This window comes from Gobio gobio (assembly GCF_949357685.1).
Source record: "Gobio gobio genome assembly, chromosome: 17".
Lineage (NCBI taxonomy): Eukaryota > Metazoa > Chordata > Actinopteri > Cypriniformes > Gobionidae > Gobio > Gobio gobio.
In genome coordinates, this window is record NC_137110.1 from 23,660,858 (window position 1) to 23,683,454 (window position 22,597).

General features: G+C 37.9%; 1 protein-coding gene across 3 annotated transcripts in view; it reads right to left on the reverse strand.

The window, feature by feature from the left end:
• The window catches only part of lpp (LIM domain containing preferred translocation partner in lipoma), a 239,944-nt gene that overhangs the window by 121,731 nt on the left and 95,616 nt on the right, over nucleotides 1–22,597 (reverse strand). For all 3 annotated transcript variants that reach the window (XM_079841468.1, XM_079841470.1, XM_079841469.1), the window contains one exon: nucleotides 4,752–4,858. In XM_079841468.1, the coding sequence (XP_079697594.1) occupies nucleotides 4,752–4,858 (107 nt within the window). The remainder of the gene's footprint in view (nucleotides 1–4,751; nucleotides 4,859–22,597) is intronic.

Genomic DNA, 22,597 nt, shown 5'->3' on the forward strand with positions numbered 1-22,597 from the left:
GATCTAAAACAACTTCCACAGTGCAATTCCCTGTATTGTTTCATTATTAATTATACTGCGTGCTGCAATTTAAAAAAGGATCAAGAGTTTTTATTTTTTAGGCATGTTCCTATGGCAACCAAGATTGAGTCATGCACACGCCACAAGATCAACAACAATCTGCAGGAAAAAAAATACTGTAATAGCACATAAAGCCTTTGGAAAATGCACACTTACACGCGCACACAGCCCCTATTTTTGTGAGATGTTTTAGGTGAATTATCTTAATCCCATTAGGAGGACTGGACAGTCAGTTCAATAGAAGGACATAGTGTTATGAAAAAAATGGCATAGCAATCTAATGAAGCACTTCCATCGGTTATGTAAGCCATCCTTTTGCATTCTGGTAAGCACCGTTTGAAGAGAGGAAGCTGATTTAAGTGCTGAGTTTAATGAAAAACCACAGAGACAGATAAGTGAAGTTAAATAAAGACTGCATGTGTTGCTACGTGTTCTGTTACGGGAAACAAAATAATTTAGACCAAGAATCATTTGATTATTCATGTTCACCGCGGCACTCCGGCCTCTTCCTCTTGTTAGTTCTGCTTAGATGCAGAAATAATTCAACATCCCCTTTTTCATTCATGAAAGATGTAGAAAACTGGAATTAGGGAAAGCTGCGGGTCGAACGGATTGCCGCTCGTTTACGGTAAAGTACTCACACGCACATGAACCCAGAAGTACTGTTGTCAGAATCAAGAGCTAGGTCTTCAGGGGAACAGCGTGATGAATACTACAAAATGTGATTCTTTTCTATGTCACAAACCATCTGCTGTCACTGATCTCCTCTCGTCTGAGATGTAAAGCCGGTTAAACTGACTCCAGGATGCCATTCATTTCTACAGAGGAATCGAGATCCTCGCCTCTACGGTCTGATGTCTTTTCTGTACTAGCCTAATTATCCGCCAATAACACCGTCTGCCGTATGCTGACTCCGTAGAGCTAGATCAACAAATGCGCTGATTCCCTCTGGACAGGCTTCCTCCCTTGCAGAGCAGCGTTCGTGGGAAAGCGATCCAGTGGAGGGTTTTAATAGAGCAGAGAACATGCCTGTAGTCACATTTTGAGCAGCAGATAAAGTGGCCTTATTTATAAAAAATAAAAAAAACCTGAAGAAGACTTTACAAGCGTCTCACAAAAATAAACAGCAGCGTCTTGGCGTCGCCCATCATCGACTAAATCCTGTCCTGCAGCAAACCTGGTCAAATTGCAACTGCACGGACACATTATCAACAGGCCGAAGCAGAAACAATGATGGAAAATAAAACTCAGCAGCAGGCCATCAAACTAAACAACGTGAATACACATTTTTATTAGTCCATGGATTCCCAAGGAATCTAAGGAATACAGTCAGTTTGTGTTAAATCATTAAATTAAATCAATAGGAGTACTTCCAATGAATTTTAGTCAGAAGCAGTTTTGAGGCTGTAGTTTAATGGCTGGACAATGAGCTTTTGGTGGGGACTGACTCCCTGAAGGGGAAAATGACCGAGGTGAACCAATAGGTGTCAGCCTTCTCTGTGCCCTCGCTCATTTCCAAACGGGTGCCAAGTGAACTAAAGAGAAATATAAATAACTAGGGCACACGGCTGGTAAACAGCCACAAAAAGAGATGCAGACTTGGCTGACCTTTTGTCAGTTTGTCGTTAACACGCATGAAGTTTGCTGTTAGTATTAAAGGAAGGTTTTTTCTCTTTAAAAAATTTGAGTTTACGGCTTGTAATATTTGATTCGCATGGAACGTCAGACTAGTCCTCCCCTATCTTCTGTACTGCAACCAAAGACATCTTTTTTTCCCCCATTTTTTTGTTTTTGTTTTAATGGATGTCAATGGAGGAGAGGCTGCATTACACTCAATAAACTGCTTTTGTGGGGAAATAGTTCAATGAACTACGATGATAATGATGATACTGAATCCACAGCCTATTGGCTAATTTTAAACATGTTTTCATTTGGGATTGTTCAGAATTTACAGCTGTTTACAAACAATTTTGCGTCAGTTTACGTCACTTGTCATTCATTTCTATGGTATTCGTAAACATTATGTGCATCCCAATTTGCGTACTTAAACACTTTAATGTTGTTTATATGTCTATGTGGTGTTTTTAATTTGCTTCATAAGTCAACACCATCGCAGAGTATTTTCTCCTTAAACTGCAGTGAAAAAAGACAGTCTCAAAAAATGCCAGTGTTTCTTACGTCACAAACTACCTTGTAAACAATCACGTCAATGTGCGGGCGGGCTTTAGCATATCATTACTGGATGCGCTTTTTTATACTATTGTTTTGCATTAATAAGTGCAGTTACTAATAATATTACAAGTTTGTTTATTGAAAATTTGACATTAAAGCACTGAGCTTGGATTGAGATAAAAATTAACTTTTATTAACAAAAGTAATAGGCAAAAACCTGATTTTACAGGGAAATGTTTAATATTCTACTCTTATTGAATATGCCATTGTTATTTTATAGTATCACAAAGAGCTGACCGACAGCTTCAGTGATTATAAAAGGAGTAATTCAGTCACAATTTGAAGAAAAGTTTTTGTTTTTCATGAGACTTTGTGACTTCCTACTTTTTATTAGGGAGTCAATAAGTGCTCCTCTGCCGTCATCTACTGGTAATAGTGGTAATTTCATATCTTTTTTTAAATAAAAGTGTTTGATTGCCACAAAGTTTTAGTTTTCTACATCTTTAAAAATGTTTAGTTCTACCAATCATCACATTAAAAATAACATTAAAATTGGATAATATTTAGAGCTTTGAAGTTCTGGAAAAAGTGTGAAGCACTTGAAATTTCGCTCTTAAAAAGGTTGTACAAACCCTGAGATAAATAATGTAAAAAAAACACAACTATTTCTGCCACAATACCAAGGTTACAGTTAGCGTTACTACATTAAACCCATGGTGAAGGTTGGTGATTTGTGGACTGAAAAGCCTTCTATAACTTGTTCGTTGATGGCATAATGTTTCCTGGTTTCTCCTGGTTTCCACATCAGCGCTATTTGATCTGATATGGTTTAACAGAGAATTCTGCACTGAATTTGAATTCTTCTCACTAGATCTCATAGCGATGTTATTAATTCTGCTGCGAATTCAAGCGCTTTTTTTTTCACTTGATCTTCCAGCGATGTGTAGTAAAGGTGGCGCATGCTCGAGATCGGCCCGGGAGTAAACCTGTTCTGAGCTTGCACTGCGCTATCTATTATTGATCTGAGCTGATAACCAGTTTGACCTCTAAAAAAATTTAGCTGCACCGGCAGTAAAAAAGGTTGCAAAATGCGACCATTTGGTCGCAGTCTGGAGCCCTGATTTTAAAGAAATATCGAGACTGATTTGTGGACTAAGGCAGTACAGTCGAAGATGTTATTAGGGCCCCCACAATCCCAAATTAAATATTAGCAGTAAACAAAAAATTTTACTCATGTACCAAAAAAAAAGAAAAATTTAGCTTAATTCTCATTCTTTTGTTTCTTAAACAAAACACAAAACAAAACAGCACAAACAGTGTGTAATTTCTAATTTTAAGGATAAAATCAACGGACCACAAGGTACACAGACAAAGCAAGTGTCCTGAATTATTGGGGTTCAAAAATCACATTGAAAATCAGCAATTTGAAAACTGATTTAAAACTGGAAAGTTCTTAGATTTTGACAACAACAAATAAACAAAATAATAACAAAAACACAAAATAATATTTAAGATTCCGCACACCATCGCAGAGTATTTTCTCCTTAAACTGCAGTGAAAAAAGACAGTCTCAAAAAATGCCAGTGTTTCTTACGTCACAAACTACCTTGTAAACAATCACGTCAATGTGCGGGCGGGCTTTAGCATATCATTACTGGATGCGCTTTTTTATACTATTGTTTTGCATTAATAAGTGCAGTTACTAATAATATTACAAGTTTGTTTATTGAAAATTTGACATTAAAGCACTGAGCTTGGATTGAGATAAAAATTAACTTTTATTAACAACAGTAATAGGCAAAAACCTGATTTTACAGGGAAATGTTTAATATTCTACTCTTATTGAATATGCCATTGTTATTTTATAGTATCACAAAGAGCTGACCGACAGCTTCAGTGATTATAAAAGGAGTAATTCAGTCACAATTTGAAGAAAAGTTTTTGTTTTTCATGAGACTTTGTGACTTCCTACTTTTTATTAGGGAGTCAATAAGTGCTCCTCTGCCGTCATCTACTGGTAATAGTGGTAATTTCATATCTTTTTTTAAATAAAAGTGTTTGATTGCCACAAAGTTTTAGTTTTCTACATCTTTAAAAATGTTTAGTTCTACCAATCATCACATTTTCCGCAAGATTCCGCATTTCAGGTCACCAATTAAATAAGCAAATTTGTTCACTGTGTGAACTTTGAAAAAAAAGTCAGATTGCTTTGCTTTCACTGAAGCACGATTTGGAACACTCACAAATCATGTTTGTTTTGCAAAAGCTTGTGCAGTTCATGCCAGCTGGAGAGCATGATGTAATTAAAGAAAAAGGGGGACATTCCAAATACTGAATATTAAGTACAAATGAAATAAATAAATTGTGTTCATAAGAAATTCAAATGTTCATTCATGCTGTTAATATATATCTATTTTTTTTTTTTTTTTTTTCACAAAGGGGACTTTTGGACCCTGCTGGAGGTCATTTGCCATTTTGGGTATACTGTATATTGTGATGACCGATTTAAAAAATCCCACCTGAAAGCTGAGAGAGGTCTCATCCATGGGTGGAGGTGGTGGAAAGTTGGAAGGGGATGGGAGCCCGCTGATGTCAATTGCAGGTGGAGGAGGTGGAGGATAGTCCCCTGTAAAAAAAAAAAAGAAAAAAAAAAAGAATGAGACACAGCAAGAAAAAGTTCAATCAATCAAACATGTTTAAAGGCAAGACATCCCATAAGTACTATGATAAACTCTCTTCCTCAGGGATGAATCAATCCACAAAAGGTCAGAGTGGGTGGAAAACTTTTGTAAAATCTGATAGATCAAGCTGACATAAATCCGACACACCTAGATGTCACAAAGAACGCCAGACGAAAGCTTTAAGGAATATAATACTTTCACATAACATGATGATTAACTACATTTTGTTTATATCTACAACCTCCTAACAAAATGTCAGCCTGTGTAAGTACTTAAATGTGAGTAGAAATTGAAAGGAAGTGGCTTACACACACTTACCATATTGTCGCTGATGGATTAATACATTTAACAGCAGCTATTTGCTTAACTAAGATGGTCTAAGCTGTAGTAAGTAGGTGTTTGTACAGATTGAAAATCTAAGTACTGTGCTCAAAACAAGTTAGATGGGACATTTGTCCAGCCAAGTGTGTGGCAACAAGCCAATCGCAGAGTTGTAAAGTCCACAGCTAATCCAGGGATTGGGTTCCACTGCATGTTTCAGGCAGGATCAAAATCTGCGTGCCAAATTATATTCTGATTTGACTGCACTTGTCGTCCAATTTAGGTCTGAATCATTTGACCGTCTAAGTACCAATCCACAAGTGAGCTTTCCAAATTACAGTGTTTTAGGGGATGCAATAGGAATTCACTGCTGTATCATGAGTCTTTGGATATATTTTTATTCTTGTTTATTTTCAGTATTATTGTCATTTTTATCAGTCGTTTGGATCTAATTGATATCAGAAATTTTGTTTATCCAAGTCTACTGGCCGAAATAATAAATTATGGTCTTGAAACGACTAAAAACCTGAAATGTGAATGCAGACAGAAAATGTTACATGCCTAATTTTTATACAACATAAAATTGCTGTGAACATGGGATAAAACATTCCCCAAAGGCACAAGAGCACTTTACGTGAACTGTTTATGTAATAACCTTGTGACCTCTGTGAAACCTCAAGCACTACAACCAAAATTAAAAAAAAGGAAAAGCATCCTACATCCCCCTTTTCTCCTCCTCCTGTGATCTCTATTTGTACTTTTCTCTGCCTTAGCTTACATCCTAAAGTCACTTGTAAGTTGCAAGTTGACATAAAATTAATATCTTAAGTTCCTTAATATCTTATGTCTCTCCAACATCCAACGGTTTTTGGATTTCTCAATTCAGGGCAACACGAGAGATGTAAATGTTTCAAAGATGACATGACTTATTGAGGAGGCCTGGAAGAACCGGGCAAAGAGAGACCAAGAGAGGGAGGTGTGGGACAGTACCTTGAACTACAGAGCAAACTGAAAGAGGAAGTTAGTTTTGAAAAAAATGTGGCTAAGAACAGACATAGAGACCAGATCAATTTTACATTTTGGAAAATTGGAGACAAATCCGTATGAATTTGTACAATTTCAGTCATACGAAAACAAGATTTATAGAATTCCAAGCATGAAAGTCCAAAAAATGTACAGTAAATTACCAAGTAAATAGTGACCAGTTCGATTGACCTCTTTTAATGCCAGAAGTTAATAACCTCTCAACAACAGTTAACAGCCATTTTCACTCAAAACAAACATGATGGAGATGACCTGATAGCATTAATAATAGCTTTATTCCAATACCAAGTGAGCTGCCTACATAGGAGATACAGCCTTCCCAGTGTGAAGGTTGATATAAAAGCTAAATTAATTAATTGTTTTGGCTACATTATAAGGCAGAATTATATGTATATTTCACAGAGAAGTCAAATCCATAATGCAATGTGACATGCTTGGTGATAAGAAAAATGGTGGATAAGAGAAATACATACTACGGTTCCAAAATTTGAGGTGAGTAAGGTTTTTTTTAAAGTAATTAATATTTCATAGTAATTAACGATCAAAAGTCAGGGTAAAGGCTTTTTATAGTTCTATTTCAAATAAATGCTGTTCTTTCAGTCAGAATATTTCTGGAAAAAAAATTATCATGGTTTTCACAAAAAATATTAAGCAGCACAACTGTTTTCAAGATTGATAATAAAAAGAAATGTTACTTGAGCACCAAATCAGCATATTATAATTATTTATGAAGGATCAAGTGACACTGAAGATCGGGGAATTGATGCTAAAAATGTAGCTTTGCAATCTAATCTAATCTAAATATATATATACTAATACATACATGTAATAACTAGATTGTAATACTAATGTTTTTATTGTATATTTGGTCAAATAAATTCAGCCTTAGTGAGCATGAGATTCAAAAGCATAAAATGTTACCGTCCTCAAACTTTATCTTATTTGATCTATTTGTTTGCTCTCATTAGAGTGCGTTATTCGTTTATAGCAGAGTCGCTGCCTCAGTAGTGTGCTTCATAAGTCACTTATGAGGTTCCATTTCAATTAGGAAGGCAATTGTCTATGTCTATTGTGTAGGCAGATATGGCAACACGGCTCAGGTATTGGAAAAGAGTTAATACCGGTTGTCACACATGAGAACAAACAGTAACATTTGCCTGGGCCTCCCATGAATCATCAGGTCAACTTCATGAGCAGAACATGTAACATCACATAATGGGCAAATTGTGCTTGACAACTGAGGTTTAAGTTGTTCACAGCTAAAGCTAAATAGGTCTCTGCCTAGTGACATAGTGTTGCGAAAAACAAACACGGACATTATATATGTGTGTTCAGTGAGGTATCTGTGGTGTGAGGTCAGCGAGTTTGGGACATGTTATCCGGTTGCTGGTTCGGCTATGGAGAAACCAGGGGGCCCCTGTGCCATGAATGAGAGAGGCTCCATTTATGCGGACCGGGAAGCGAAGGCAATGCTTACTTGCTAATGAGACAAGCAGCAGGAACACCTACTTATTACCACACATTTCCACTCAACTCTTTATTGAGCAATTACACTCAAGTACCGGCTTTGTGAGAGCCGAATTCTAATCAGTAATTAAAGTTATTTGAAAGGACCATGAGAGGTATAATTGGTAATCAGGAACATGAATGTTGTTAACGGTTGAGTTTAAAAAAAGGAAGAAAAAAAGAAAAACAGGCTTTAGATGAAGCCAGTGGAGCATAATAGCAGAGATGAAATACACTTCCTGTTACAGGACGATTATGTGTGCATTTCTCAGATGTGACCCATAAAGAAAGGGTTTTATTCCAATCCAATCATGTGCTTATGCAGATGTATTATGTGTTTGCATACACAGTAAATGCACACTTTATAACACGGCCTGCAACATAATTCTATTCTCTGCGCTGAAAAGAGTGACGATTGACATAGAAGTCAAGACATTATTCTGTTTGCTCTTAAAGTAAGCATATAGATGCTCGATTTCATAAATGCTTTATATATATATGTATGTGTGTGTGTGTGTGTGTGTGTGTGTGTGTGTGTGTGTGTGTGTGTGTGTGTGTGTGTGTGTATACACCGATTAGTCATAACATTATGACAGGTGAAGAGAATAACACTGATTATCTCTTCATCGTGCAACACCTGTTAGTTGGGTGGGATATATTAGGCAGCAAGTGAACATCTTGTCTCAAAGTTGATGTATTAGAAGCAAGTGTAAGGGATTTGAGTGACTTTGACAAGGGCCAAATTGTGATGGCTAGACGACTGGGTCACTCTTGTGGAGTGTTCCCGGTCTGCAGTGGTCAGTATCTATCAAAAGTGGTCCAAGGAAGGAAGAGTGGTGGACCGGCGACAGGGTCATGGGCGGCCAAGGCTCATTGATGCACGTGGGGAGTGAAGGCTGGCCCATGTGGTCCGATCAAACAGACGAGCTACTGTAGCTGGGTTCATGTGCGTCGCTTACCTGGGGAACACATGGCACCAGGATGAACTATGGGAAGAAGGCAATCCGGCAAATGCAGTGTGATGCTTTAGGCAATGTTCTGCTGGGAAACCTTGGGTTCTGCATCCATTTGGGTGTTTCTTCGACATGTACCGCCTACCTAAGGTGTTTGAGGTGTTACCTTGGCCTTCAAATTCCCCAGATCTCAATCCAGTCGAGCATCTGTGGGATGTGCTGAATAAACAAGTCCGATCCATGGAGGCCCCACCTCGCAACTAACCGGACTTAAAGGATTTGCTGCTAACATCTTGGTGCCAGATACCACAGCACACCTTCAGGGGTCTAGTGGAGTCCATGCCTCGACAGGTCAGGGCTGTTTTGGCAGCAAAAGGGGGACCAACACAAAATTAGGTTATTAGGTCATATACACAAAAAGCCTTAGGCACGTTTTAATTGAAATGCTAAATACGCTTTCAGGTTCTACATCAGAACACTGGCTCATTATTGGCGAATGCTGTTCATGTGAGCACCACGACATGCTGACGCAGGAGCTAGCCAATAATGTAGAACCTGGAAGTGTTGCACTGTGTTTACCACGTGAATAGCATTGGCTTGCACTAAAAGAGTAACCCCCAACGCTACGTTTTGTTTTGCTCTATCGTCTGCGCTTCTGCGTTCGTCAATACGCATGCATCAAGGGTTACTCTTTTAGCGCAAGTTGATTCACGTACCGCTGACCGCCGGAAGCTAGTTATTTTAGTCTATAATGTTTTAAATATGGATATTTTTCTAACACAAACGCGCCACTTAGCTTCAGAAGCCTAAATTAATCCCCCGGAGCTGTGTGGAGCAGTTATATGATGGATAGAGGCACTTTTATGGACTTCAAAAACGGCACAACCATTCACAGCCATTATAAAGCTTTGACGAGCCAGGACATTTTTAATATAACTCATGGGCTAATTTTCATTTGTGGGTGAACTAACCCTTTAAGGTTGAACCACTGGAGTCACATGGACTACTTTATCGTTGTCTTTAATACTTTTCTGGGCCTTGAAAGTTGCAATGACGTTGCTGCCTATGGGTGGTTCAGAAAAATCTCGGATTTCATCAAAAATATCTTAATTTGTATCCGAAGATGGGTCCTATGGGTTTGGAATGACATGAGGGTGAGTAATAAATGACAGAATTTTCATTTTTGAACTAGCCCTTTAACATTTTGAATTTTGAGGGGGAAAAAAAACTTACTAAACTTTTTAAAACATTTACTAATCTTACTATTAGCACTTTTCAGTCCCTATAGGGGTCCCCAGTTAGAAAACCCTTCAAAAGGGAACATTGATACATCTAGGTTTATATTTGATCAAAGCTACTTGGCCTGAAATGTTTGAGAGCTAGAACTAATGCTGTAAAATAATAACTATAATCCATACAGTATAATAATGATTATAACCTAGTCATTCCGCATTTTCAGGGTTCTTTGTATTCGTTTAGATGCAGAGAAGTTATGTGAGGCTGAAAGTGGACAAGATTATACAAAATACAAATCTCTGTTTGAACTCGGAGTAACCTCTGTCCATCTGGCATTGATACTGACACAGTAGCAACAGACAATGATACCGTTTCAAAGGAGCATTGATTCTCATACTGTTTGTGAGATAACCCCGGAAAAGCTTTCCATGGAATGTCACTTTTGTCATTTGTGCAGCACGTTGCATGTTTATATGGTACACATTTAGATGCATTGACATTTTTGTCTGCGTTCCAAATTCCCCAATGAATTTGATTTACAGCAGAAGTTCTAGCAGAAGCATCTTTGGACCGGCATTTAAACACACCGCAGTAAACAAAATGAATGGCTGGGTGCATTTGGCAGCGAGGATCTTCGTTTTAGCCGTATCGCTGACATTAAACACATCTGGGAAGTCCACATATATTAATATCTTTGCCTTCAAACCACAAACAAAATGAACAAAAAATGTGCTGGTTTGATGACACAAAAGTATAAACATTAAAAACTTGCTAATATTTACCTTTTATTTAGCTGATATTAAAAGTATTTTTATTAAAATGCTTTAGAACATAATTAAGTAGTATTGAAAAGATACTAAAATTACTAAACTAACTAAATTATAAAATAATTAAAAAAAAAGACATCTAATCCTTAACAGGCCTAGAAGAATAAAGTGTTATAATTACAAATGTGACATTTCCAATGGTTTATCTTTGTGGAGAAGCTCTCAAAATGTGCTACGGCGGAGAGACGTCCTAAATGCATTATTTTATCTGTAATTATCCGTCCGTATTCTCTCCAGCATCCGCTGCAGCTCTGAGGTTTAGTCCTGCTCTTAATGAGCTATAATATACAACAGACTGATTTATGGCTTCATTTGGCTGAAAACGCCACTCTGGGTTTGAGGTTTTTGGAGATGTCCTTCTCGAAGCATAGAGGAGCCGACAATGCTGGTTTGTGGAATTCAAGAGGGACGGAAAATAGAGTTTTAAAATTTAGAGGCATGAAAGGGGGATTAAACTATTGTGCGGGAGAAAAATGGAACACGTGAAATGGAGAGGTGATGCCCTCAAATCCACAATCCCAGAAGTGTGATCTTCAATAAAAATGACCTCAAAAGCACCGTGATGAACAATTTCTGCACTCCTAGTGAAAAGTGATAGCCCTGCAAAAAATACATCTTAAATGAAAACTAGCAGGGATATAAATGAGAATAATTTTGGTTTAGAGAAGCAAATGGAAATTCATAGTGTAGCCATGTATATTTAATTCACATGCAGGGATGGATCTTGTAAATCTGCAGGTGGACATGTTTCAAAAATATGTTCCAGTCCAGAACCACGGGGCGTCTGTGCAGTAAAGTATAGAGACTAAGATAAAAAGGGAAACATCAGTCCAAAAAATACTGAAGGTATCAGTAGAGAGCAGTGCAGTCCATTGGTTGAAAATAAAAGAGGAATGTAAGCTGGATGAGAATGAGGGGTTTGTACCAAGTGGAGGGAATTCGCTACATAATTTAAGGCAGGCAGGTCACATAGTAGTTAAAGAGGGGCTAAAGGTTCATGTGAGGACACACAAGGACACACAATCCAAACAGGTGCCAAATTATACTGGGTACATGGTCTCTGATTTGCTTGGAATTTGCTTTGGGCCTTGACTGTTTGTGCAGTTGCGAAACAACATGGTTTATGGAGGGTACATATGTTAGCTACTGTACTTTAATAACATGTTCTTAGTTTTCAGACTTTGGATATTGATTTCAAAACCACTGGCATATATCTACATAGAAATATGCTGTGCAAAGGCAAAACAAAGCAATGTTAAGTTATTTAGAGAACAATTTTATTTTATTTTGAACAAATAAAAAATATTTTTGACTGAAAAAAATATGCATATACGGGGAGGGATATTATCTGGGGATATTATCTGGAAATATATTTTCCAGATAATATTTAAATAATTTATTTTGGCTTTAGTACAATGACATAATTATGCTAATCATTGCAAGCAGAAGAAACTGGATGAAATATTTTAAAAAGCTACCGCTCCAAAATCTGACTTGACTTGTGATGCAGCCTGAATCAGAATCGCACCGTGTCCGTTCGTTGGCCAGAGGAGAACTGGCCCCCCTGACTGAGCCTGGTTTCTCCCAAGGTTTTTTTCTTTCATATCTGTCACCTGATGGAGTTTGGGTTCCTTGCAACTCTGGCCTGCTTAGTCGGGACACTTAATATTAAGCAATTTTACTGATTTGACTACACTGATACTTTTAGATTTGTTAGCTCAACTTAGCTGGATGAAGAGATCACTTTTTTCTGCAAAACTGCTTTATAGCTGAATTGAACTAATTTCATAATTGATGTAGTTTACACAGTTATTGAACTGAAATGAATCAACGCTGAACTGATTTCAACTGAATAATGACTGTTTACTACAGTCTTTTTAGAACTGCTATACTGCAGATTGCTTTGAAACATATTGTATATTATAATAATAATCTATATTGTATAAAGTATTATATATTTAAAGATGAACTTGACTTGTATTTCCCTGAATTGTGTATTTACCTGTTTAGATTCAGAAAAATAAACTGAAATTTTAAATTCAGAGAAAAACACAAACAAACTGAATATCATTATCAAATAATAAAAAAGGCAAATGAAAGTTTCAGTACAGCTTCAAAGGGCTTTAAACGATACCAAACGATACTAGATGATGAATAAGGGTCTTATCTAGCGAAACGATCAGTTTCTGCGAGAAACCGAGCAGTATTTATGCTTTTATTTTACCTCTTATCAGACGAATATGATCATCTCTGAGCTCACCCATAACTTCCGCTAAGTGAGGTCAAAATACGAGCGTGGTCATAGATATATCGATCGTAGATGCCTCATTCTACTGATCCGTGCAGGCGCTAATGAGGTATCTACGTATACATCTATAACCACACTCGTATTATGACCGCACTTGGCAGAAGTTATGGCGGAGCTCAGAGATGATCACGTTCGTCTGATAAGACGAGGTAAGGTAAAATAATAGCATGAATACTGCTCGGTTTCTTGCAGAAACTGATCGTTTCGCTAGATAAGACCCTTATTCATCGTTTGGTATCGCTTAAAGCCCTTTGAAGCTGTACTGAAACTGTCATTTGGACCTTGAACCGTTTGGAGCCCACTGAAGTCCATTATATGGAGAAAAATCCTGGAATGTTTTCATCTTAAACCTTAATTTCTTTTTGACTGAAGAAAGAAAGACATGGACATCTTGGATGACATGGGGGTGAGTAAATTATCAGCAAAAGTTTACTTAAAAGTGAACTAATCCTTTAAAGGCACAATATGTAATTTTCCAGCTAGAGGTCACTTATTCAAAACAAAGACGTTGCTTGATGACGCCGTGAATGAGCGTTGAATCATGGGAGTTGTTGTCTTCACCTCCACAGTCTATGGAAAGGAATCCAACGGACTCGAGCAGAAATCACGTTCATGAATGAGCGAATGTATAAAGGTTTTATTAACGCTACGGTGGTATGAAGCAGGGCGGGCCGAGAGCCGTGGGAGCGATTGCTAATGAGAGAGACTTGCGTGAAACACCGGTCTCTGAGCTTTTATTATGCTTATGCTGCAGTCGGCCGCTTCCACTCTTTTCGTTGTTTATGTGGGGTAACATAAAACAATCTTACTAAATACAACGTTACTAGCTAGTATGAGACACCTGTTGCACTTTGCAGTAATCTAGATCGACATTAGAATATCATATTAAAGCTGAATGACTAGTAAATAAATGTTGCTAAATGACATGCGATTAATTTTAAAATATATGATGGAGAAAGCTCTCTCTGATTATGCTATGTTAGCCACTTGAAAAAAATTGTGTTGTCTCTGAGACGTGGTAAAACATGGTAAATCGAGAAAACAATAAAACTAACAGTGTTGTGGTGCATAACAATTATTAGTTTTCTGTTGATAAACGTATCCAAACAGTTGCTCACCTGTCAAATAAAACACAAATATAAAGCGTCTTTGATGTTTCCATGGTTTCTATGAAAGTAAATCAAGGGTAGCGCTGATATATAACGTCATTGACAGGCGACGCAATGACACGGCCCGTGTCCTGGTTAAAAGAGCTGATTTCTCTAGATTTAAGCATTGTTGGAAACAATTGGTATAATATACGTACACAAGTCAGCAAAATATATAATATTTTCTATTGGTTTTTGGATATTTTCATCTAAATATCTTACATACTGTGCCTTTAATATAACTTTGTAGGTCATATGTAAACATAAAAAAGTCATACGTAAGCAGGTCACATGGATTTTCAGTACAAGCAAAGTTCTAAAAAACATTCAATGAAGAAAAGAATTTAGCAAAAAAAAAAAAATTATAAACTTTGCATGGGTGGAATGGACAGGATTAACAATAAAAGATGAAGTATGCGAGCTGTAGCCGTCTGCACGGCCTTTTGTCAAAGTAAGCAGCATATGCCTGTGGTTTCCACGGGAACGTTAAGATTCTCATTTGTGGCTTTCCTGTCAGGTTTCCACAGAGACACTTATGTGGGGAGTCTGACATAACAGCCGGTAGTCAGTTAGCTGATGACCAGCCAAATGTAGAGGGAGAGAAAAATAAATAATTCAAAACAAATAAAATAAATAAAATAAAAATAAGTAAGCAGGGAAAAGAAAACAGAACAAAAACACTTAAAAACTAAAACTCATCTGCACTTGTTTGTCAGCAGCTTCTCAAAGCCCTCTGTTTCTGGAGGAACGATTCTCAACCGCTACTCAATGTCCTCTAGTTTTGGAGGAGAGACTTGCCAGTGTTTCCAACACTTTCAAGTGTTTCCATTCATTTCATCACCAACAGATAATCCTGCCTTATGATAATCGTTGGCTAGACAGCATAGTAGACAATGTAAAAACAGCACTTTAAGCCACTTACCACCTAGAAACTGTGTAAATGTCTCTAAATGAAACATAAGTTGAATTTTGTTCAAGAATTAGATGCACATCCTCTTAGCAGTACTTAAGGGACATGTCACGAACTTTACAGATGCCTTAATACAGTAATCTCTGGGTTGGATGCCAATGGGAACTGAACTCAATAATATGACATATCATTTCCAGTGACAGGCTGACGATTTACCCTTTTTTAAAGATGGAAAATGAACATATGACATGCATCTTAAGGACACGACAGCTTTTGGTCAGCTTAATTCAGACCACTGCTTGGAGATTCGTGTCTCACTCGAGCCAAGCAAGAACATAAGGAGCCAAATGAGATTGTCACAAATGAAACTGAAGTTTGATTTGCCCTAATTTTTCATAAACCTCAAACTTGCATGTATTGCAAAAGCAAATATAAAATTCAGCTATGTTTTTTCCGAGGCTTATCGACATAACAGAAATCAATTCTGAAAAATGAAAGCACAGATTAGTCGAAGGAAATTAAGATGTAGGAATTTGAAAAATGTGTGTCAGTTTGCATTAAACAGGAACAGAAATAGATGCGAGGTTTAGTTGGCACACACAAAAAGTAAGAGGAGTGTTAAATAAATAAACAAATAAATACCTAATAAAAGTGACCAATAATAAAAGACAAATAAATACATAATTACAAAAGTTTGGGACCAGTAAGGTGTCAATTTAAAGATCAAAGAGGAAAGCAAATACTATATAATGTATGTCTTTATATATATTAAAAAAAACATGCATCACGGTTGCCACAAAAAATATTAAATATGAAACATAATAATAAGAAGAAATGTTTCTTGGGCACCAAATCAGCATATTAGAATGATTTCTGAAGGACTATGTGACACTGAAGACTGGAGTAATGGCTACTGAAAATTCAGCTTTGCCATCACAGGAATAAATTACATTTTACAATGTATTAAAATAAAAAAATAGAAAAATAGTTATTTTAAATTGAAATCATATTTCACAATATTACTGTTTTTACTGTATTTTTTTTATCAAATAAATGCAACCATAATGAGCAAAAGAGATCAACGACTTTTGAACAGTAGTGTAGATTAGCCAAAATAAATTGAGAATATGAAAAATGTGTCAGAAGATACAAACTTTTAAAAAAAGCTAAATAATAATAATAATTTACCCCCACTTTAGGGAAATAATCATTATACTGTTTTTTTAAGAACTTTATTTTGCTTGGCTGATGTGAAAAGAAAAAAGAAATCTTTAGCGACCAGGTAAAATTGCAACTTTAACACCAAGCCTAAATCTCTGCAAATTTTGGCAGTGGACGAACACAAAAGTGGTAAGTGTCAATGGCTAACCTCGTTTTCCTATCTTTAAGTAAATCATATCTCTGGGCGAACGTTACGTCACCTATCAATATTCATGAACCAGCACTACGCTCCCCGTCACATCCGCAGTGCCCCTCAGGTGAACTCCATTCCCACATTACCCCAATAGAAAAGAAATATCTATTTTATAGCATGTTCTCTTCTAGAACAAAACTCTTTTCTCAATAGAAATGCAAACAGAGAGGGTAACTGTCCCATACTTAGTTTAGCTTCCACTCAACATGACTGTAAGTGTATGCAAGTACTGTAGTTATGTCAGCAATCTATGTTGTTGTTATTTCTAAGCATAACCTATAGACCTTATGTAGCCCCTCCTCTTTTCAGCAGTTTGTATTTCCAGAGCATGAAGGTAAGATCTTGTGGAATTATTAAAAGATTTGTTCACTTCAAAATGAAAATTTCCTGATATTTTACTCACCCCCATCTCATCCAACATGTTTGTGTTTTTCTTTCTTCAGTCAGAAAAAAAAAAAAGTTTTTTGAGGAAAACATTCCAGGATTTTTCTCCACATCATAGACTTCAATGGCAAATCAAATTTTGAAGGTCCAAATCAATGCAGTTTTAAAGGGCTTTAAAGGGCTAAACGATCGGTCATTTAAAAATTTATATACTTTTTAACCTAAATTGGTCATCTTGCACTGCTCTGCGGCATGCCAGTAATTTCGCAATCACGTCGGAAAGGTCACACTAGAAGTAGGCAGAAGTACCGCCCCCGTGTTTACAAAGCACACATATGAAGACTAATACAAACGTCCTTTAGCAAAAAAAAGTAAAACAACGATGTCGGGCAATTTCGAAGTTGAAGATGGAGTGTTTTTTGGTAAAGGGCGTTTGTATTAGTCCTAGCACGTTCGCTTGGGGCGGTACTTCCGGCTACGTCTAGCGTGACCTTACTGACGTGATTACTAGGGGTGTGACGCACAACCATTTCTAGGGTTTACAAAGAATGGTGTGAAAAGGGAAAAAAATCCAGTATGCGGCAGTCCTGTGGGTGAAAATGCCTTGTTGATGCTAGAGGTCAGAGGAGAATGGGATGACTGATTCAAGCTGATAGAAGAGCAACTTTGACTGAAATAACCACTCGTTACAACCGAGGTATGTAGCAAAGCATTTATGAACCCACAACATGCACAACCTTGAGGCGGATGGGCTACAACAGCAGAAGACCCCACCGGGTACCACTCATCTCCACTACAAATAGGAAAAAGAGGCTACAATTTGCACGAGCTCACCAAAATTGGACAGTTGAAGACTGGAAAAATGTTGCCTGGTCTGATGAGTCTCAATTTCTGTTGAGACATTCAGATGGTAGAGTCAGAATTTGGCGTAAACAGAATGAGAACATGGATCGATCATGCCTTGTTACCACTGTGCAGGCTGGTGGTGGTGGTGTAATGGTGTGGGGGATGTTTTCTTGGCACACTTTAGGCCCCTTAGTGCCAATTGGGCATAGTTTAAATGCCACGGCCTACCTGAGCATTGTTTCTGACCATGTCCATCCCTTTACGACCACCATGTACCCATCCTCTGATGGCTACTTCCAGCAGGATAATGCACCATGTCACAAAGCTTGAATCATTTCAAATTGGTTTCTTGAACATGACAATGAGTTCACTTTACTAAAATGGCCCCCACAGTCACCAGATCTCAATCCAATAGAGCATCTTTGGGATGTGGTGGAACGGGAGCTTCGTGCCCTGGATGTGCATCCCACAAATCTCCATCAACTGCAAGATGCTATCCTATCAATATGGGCCGACATTTCTTAAGAATGCTTTCAGCACCTTGTTGAATCAATGACACATAGAATTAAGGCAGTTCTGAAGGTGAAAGGGGGTCAAACACAGTATTAGTATGGTGTTCCTAAAAATCCTTTAGGTGAGTGTATATGTATGTCAGAGAAAAATGGATTCAGAAAGTCAGTTTTGACTTGCGAGTTTGTACAGTACATTTTACCAGCAAATGTTTTGAAAACAAGTCACAATATGATACTGGCTTTGTCCAAAAACTTTTGCTCAAAGATCAGACAGTGCCAACTGTTCCGGAACCAGCAAAGACCCCGCAAACTGTAAGTAATTCATTTTTAAACTGGTAATGACATATAAATTCATAATGAATAATCCTAGTATTTTTACTTCAGAGAACCCTCTCTTTATAATGGCTGAAGCTGTCGATCACGCAGCGCAAGTTTATCTGGGCACTTGCCAAAACTCCCGTTATAGTGACGCTCTTACACTACACAATAAACCTCTTACTATATGTTTGCATTTCTAGTTATGGTGAAAGCATTTTGTGAGAGTGCAGAAATCGCATTGCAATGACGAGATCACTGCATTCACACGATCAAGACACTGTCTGTCATCTGCACAATGCTCATTGCAACCTTCCATGTGATGAGAATAGATCTAAATATAATGCAATAATCAACACTTTTCACAATTCATTAATTTCGACAGCTGTAATAGTAAAAATTTAGTAAAGGTTTTTCACATGTAATGCCTATTTCATATGCAGAGATGTCAGCCAATCACAGCAGTGGGCATTTACACTGAAGTCACACAGCAGACATGCCCCTTCAAACAATGCATTCAAATCAAAAGGGCTAAAATCAGGGTATTTTCTAAATTATAAAAAAAAATTCATAAGTGCACCTCAAGAAACATAAAATAATAAAAAATCCAGTTCATGACCCCTTTAAACAAAATCCTGTGAATATCAAAGGCCTGACTAAATCATTCAGAATTTACTGCCCAAATCACATATGGCACAATAAAAGACAGATGTGTACGGCTGCCACTTTCCTTTGTCAGCCAAACATAACGGCTTATTTGGTCTCCACTATGTGCAAGCCATGGTTGTTGGCCATTTGATGACAGAACTCACAGCATTGTTTGGGCTATAATAAGTCCAACCACAAATCTTTCTCCCAGCGGCCCGAGTGAGGAGAACAACCTTTGACCTGTGTGGTGTTCAGAATTCTTCGCACTCAATGGAGAGATGAGAGAAGGGCCAAAAAGGTGTAATGGGATATGAAGTGATTGATGAAGGCAGCTGCATGAAACAGCAGAGATCAACACGGGCGCATTAGGATTCTTGGACAACGCTCAAGTGTCAGTTACAGCGTGGGGTGAGGATTTCTGTTGCTTCTTCTGCCTGTATTATTGTTTTAGGGCAAAATGTTTTAAGTATTATTACTTAATTAAGTACATGATACACTGATTAATAAATAAAATAAATTCAAATAGTCACAAATCAATATTTGCTGAGAAAAGAAGATAGAGAAATCAAAGAGACTTCAGAAATCAATATATCCATTCATTAATCCATCTAGTTGTTTTTGAACACACAAACATGACCTGTAAGAATGGCTAAAGTTTCATTTTTAAAAATCATTTATTATGGAAATACTACCAGGAAGACTCGTTCAGATATGTCACTCATTCATAAAATAGGTATCTGTAGTGGTAATTTTGTCACTCATTCATATCTTTTTCCAGCCAATCACATTGGGCCCCATTTTAACGATCTTAGCGCATGGTCTGAAGTAGAGGTCTTCACGGAGCCCCCGAGACCCGTGGTCCCAATCTATTACTTCGGGTCCCGGGTCTGTTTAACATTAGTGTCTAATACAGAGTCGATCCGGACTCGGAGAACACTGCCGGTAATCAGAGTCAGTCAATACTGCTTGTGTGTTTTTTGTAACTTGCAACTTGTAAAATTAGGATAAGAAAAGTGCGAGCCAGGAAATAAGGTTTAAAAAAAAAAGAGAAAAGAAAAGAAAACACGAGCGATCTCTCTCTCTTGTTCGCTCACCTCACGCTCGCTCTCTCTCTCTCTCTATCCCGCACGTGCTTGTGCTCTCTCTGCAAGCGCATGGTAATAATAATGGATACCTTCATGAGTGAGGTGCGAAAAAAGCTAAAAAACAACGAATATAAAGAAGTTAAACCCACGGGCACCTCTTCTGTCTGGGCATCCTTAATGCATATTGTGGACAAACATGAGAAAAAGTAAGTGCTGTCAAGTGTATTAGCCTACGTGTGACGCACTGTTGAAGTTTGATTTGAACTTATATTTAAATAATATATTTCAAATCAGCAACAAAATCTCAGGTGAACTTTCACAAATTGCGTAAAAAAGCTCATATTTCAGGCTGCTTTTTTTTTATTTCAGCATGTGCAGTCTCAAGCGCGTCATGTTTCTATGGCAACCCGAGCTTCCGCAGTAACCGACTTTAATAATAATATGAATAAACCGTCTTGTTTAATATTAAAGTTTTGGTGGTCAGACTCGGCTCACAGAGATGATAGCAAATAAATAACGCGGATGTCAGCGGCCACCGAACGAGCAATCGTTATTATAGTTCAAAAAGGCAAACAGTCAAAGTTATTATGCGAGTTAACTTGAGGCGAAATGCAAATCTGCAAAGACGCATTTGTCATCCGTCACCGTGACATAAAGTGGACTTTTAAAGCTGAAATGATGAGTGAATTAAGCATGCTTGGAATAACAAGAGAGGAATAACATGGATTTTAACTTTTTGGCAAGGATGTAATGCATCACAATCAAGTTACGTTAACGTTACAAGGAAGGGAGACAACGGCTATAGGTAAGACAAAAAGTTATATGTTTCGCAACTTGTTTATTGACTTGTTAATATCAGTTTATTGTGGAATATGTGGCAATCGGGTCCAGTCGGGTCTGTGTCTTCGCGTCGGGTTCGGTTCCAGCTTTTAAATAATAGACGGGTCCAGGTCGGTTCCGGGTACTACATTTTTGGCATTGCTCGGATCTGCAAGGGTCCGGATCCAGCTTTTGAAATAATAGATGGGTCCGGATCGGTTCCGTTTAGCACATTACGGGTCTCTTCGGGTTCGGGTATGAATTTTTGGACCCGTGAAGACCTCTAGTCTGGGGCATTGCCCGAATTCACTTTTGCTAGTTTAGGGACGGAAAAAATGGTCAGTGCACCAGGCGCATGGTCCAAAAGGGTTGTACCTAGTCTCATAATGAGTCATGGGTGTGTTTTGGGCATAACGTGCAATAAACCACTTAAAATCCAGTTTTGTTAGGACCATGCCGGATTTGCTATTTACATGGCGGAATTTGTGAGCAAAAAGACTGAACGCTTCTCCAGAGAGGAATCCTTTTATTTTTAATCCTGTGTGTATAATAAGCAGAGTGTACTCGCGTTGTGCACCCGCCTATAGGCGCATATTATTAACGCGCCCTTTAATACAATTTTGTTGTCAATAGCACAGTCGTTTTCAGTTGCCTCAAAATAGCAACGCGCCAACAATGCACCTGAACACACCTCGATTTCAGACCAGCACGCCCATGGGTGCATTTGCTATTTAAACAACGTGGTGCTGGACGTGAAAATGATAACTGCGTCGGGCTGAAACTAGCAAAAAAAAAAAACACTTGCATCGCACCTTCCTTCGCATTGCACCGGGTGTATGATAGGGCCCAATGTCTCTTTCGTCTTTAAAACCCCACTAAAGCCATGTTTTTCTATCAGTTCGCCAAGTAGTACTTTACTTCCCACCACCACCCCAAAGCCCACCAGTCTAGGTCCATGTCCTACAAGAAACTTCCAGACGACGCCCTCAACTTATCACACCCAGGCTGGGTCAAAGCCAGGGGGTAGGCTCTCGCCCCTAGCAGACTCCATCTACGAGCAAGCTCTGATGGCTTTCTGTCTTCATCCTTCTGACTGCTCAGACAGGGACCTGCTCCAAAAAGGACTTTTTTTTATCATGTATAACTAAACAATAATGTTTTGGTATTTGGCGTTTCTGGTAGAATTTATCATTCTAAATGTGATAGTTCTTTAAATATCTTACAAAATATATTCACAGGTTTGGAATGTCATGAGGTTAAGTAAATGATAGAAATTTCATTTGAACTACCCCTTTATCGGAAACATACTTGCCAAGCAGGAATACCGTAAATCTGCAGAGAATCTGCATAAATTTACAGTTTAGATGTTGTGATTATTGTTTCACCACTATACTATTAAACAACTCTT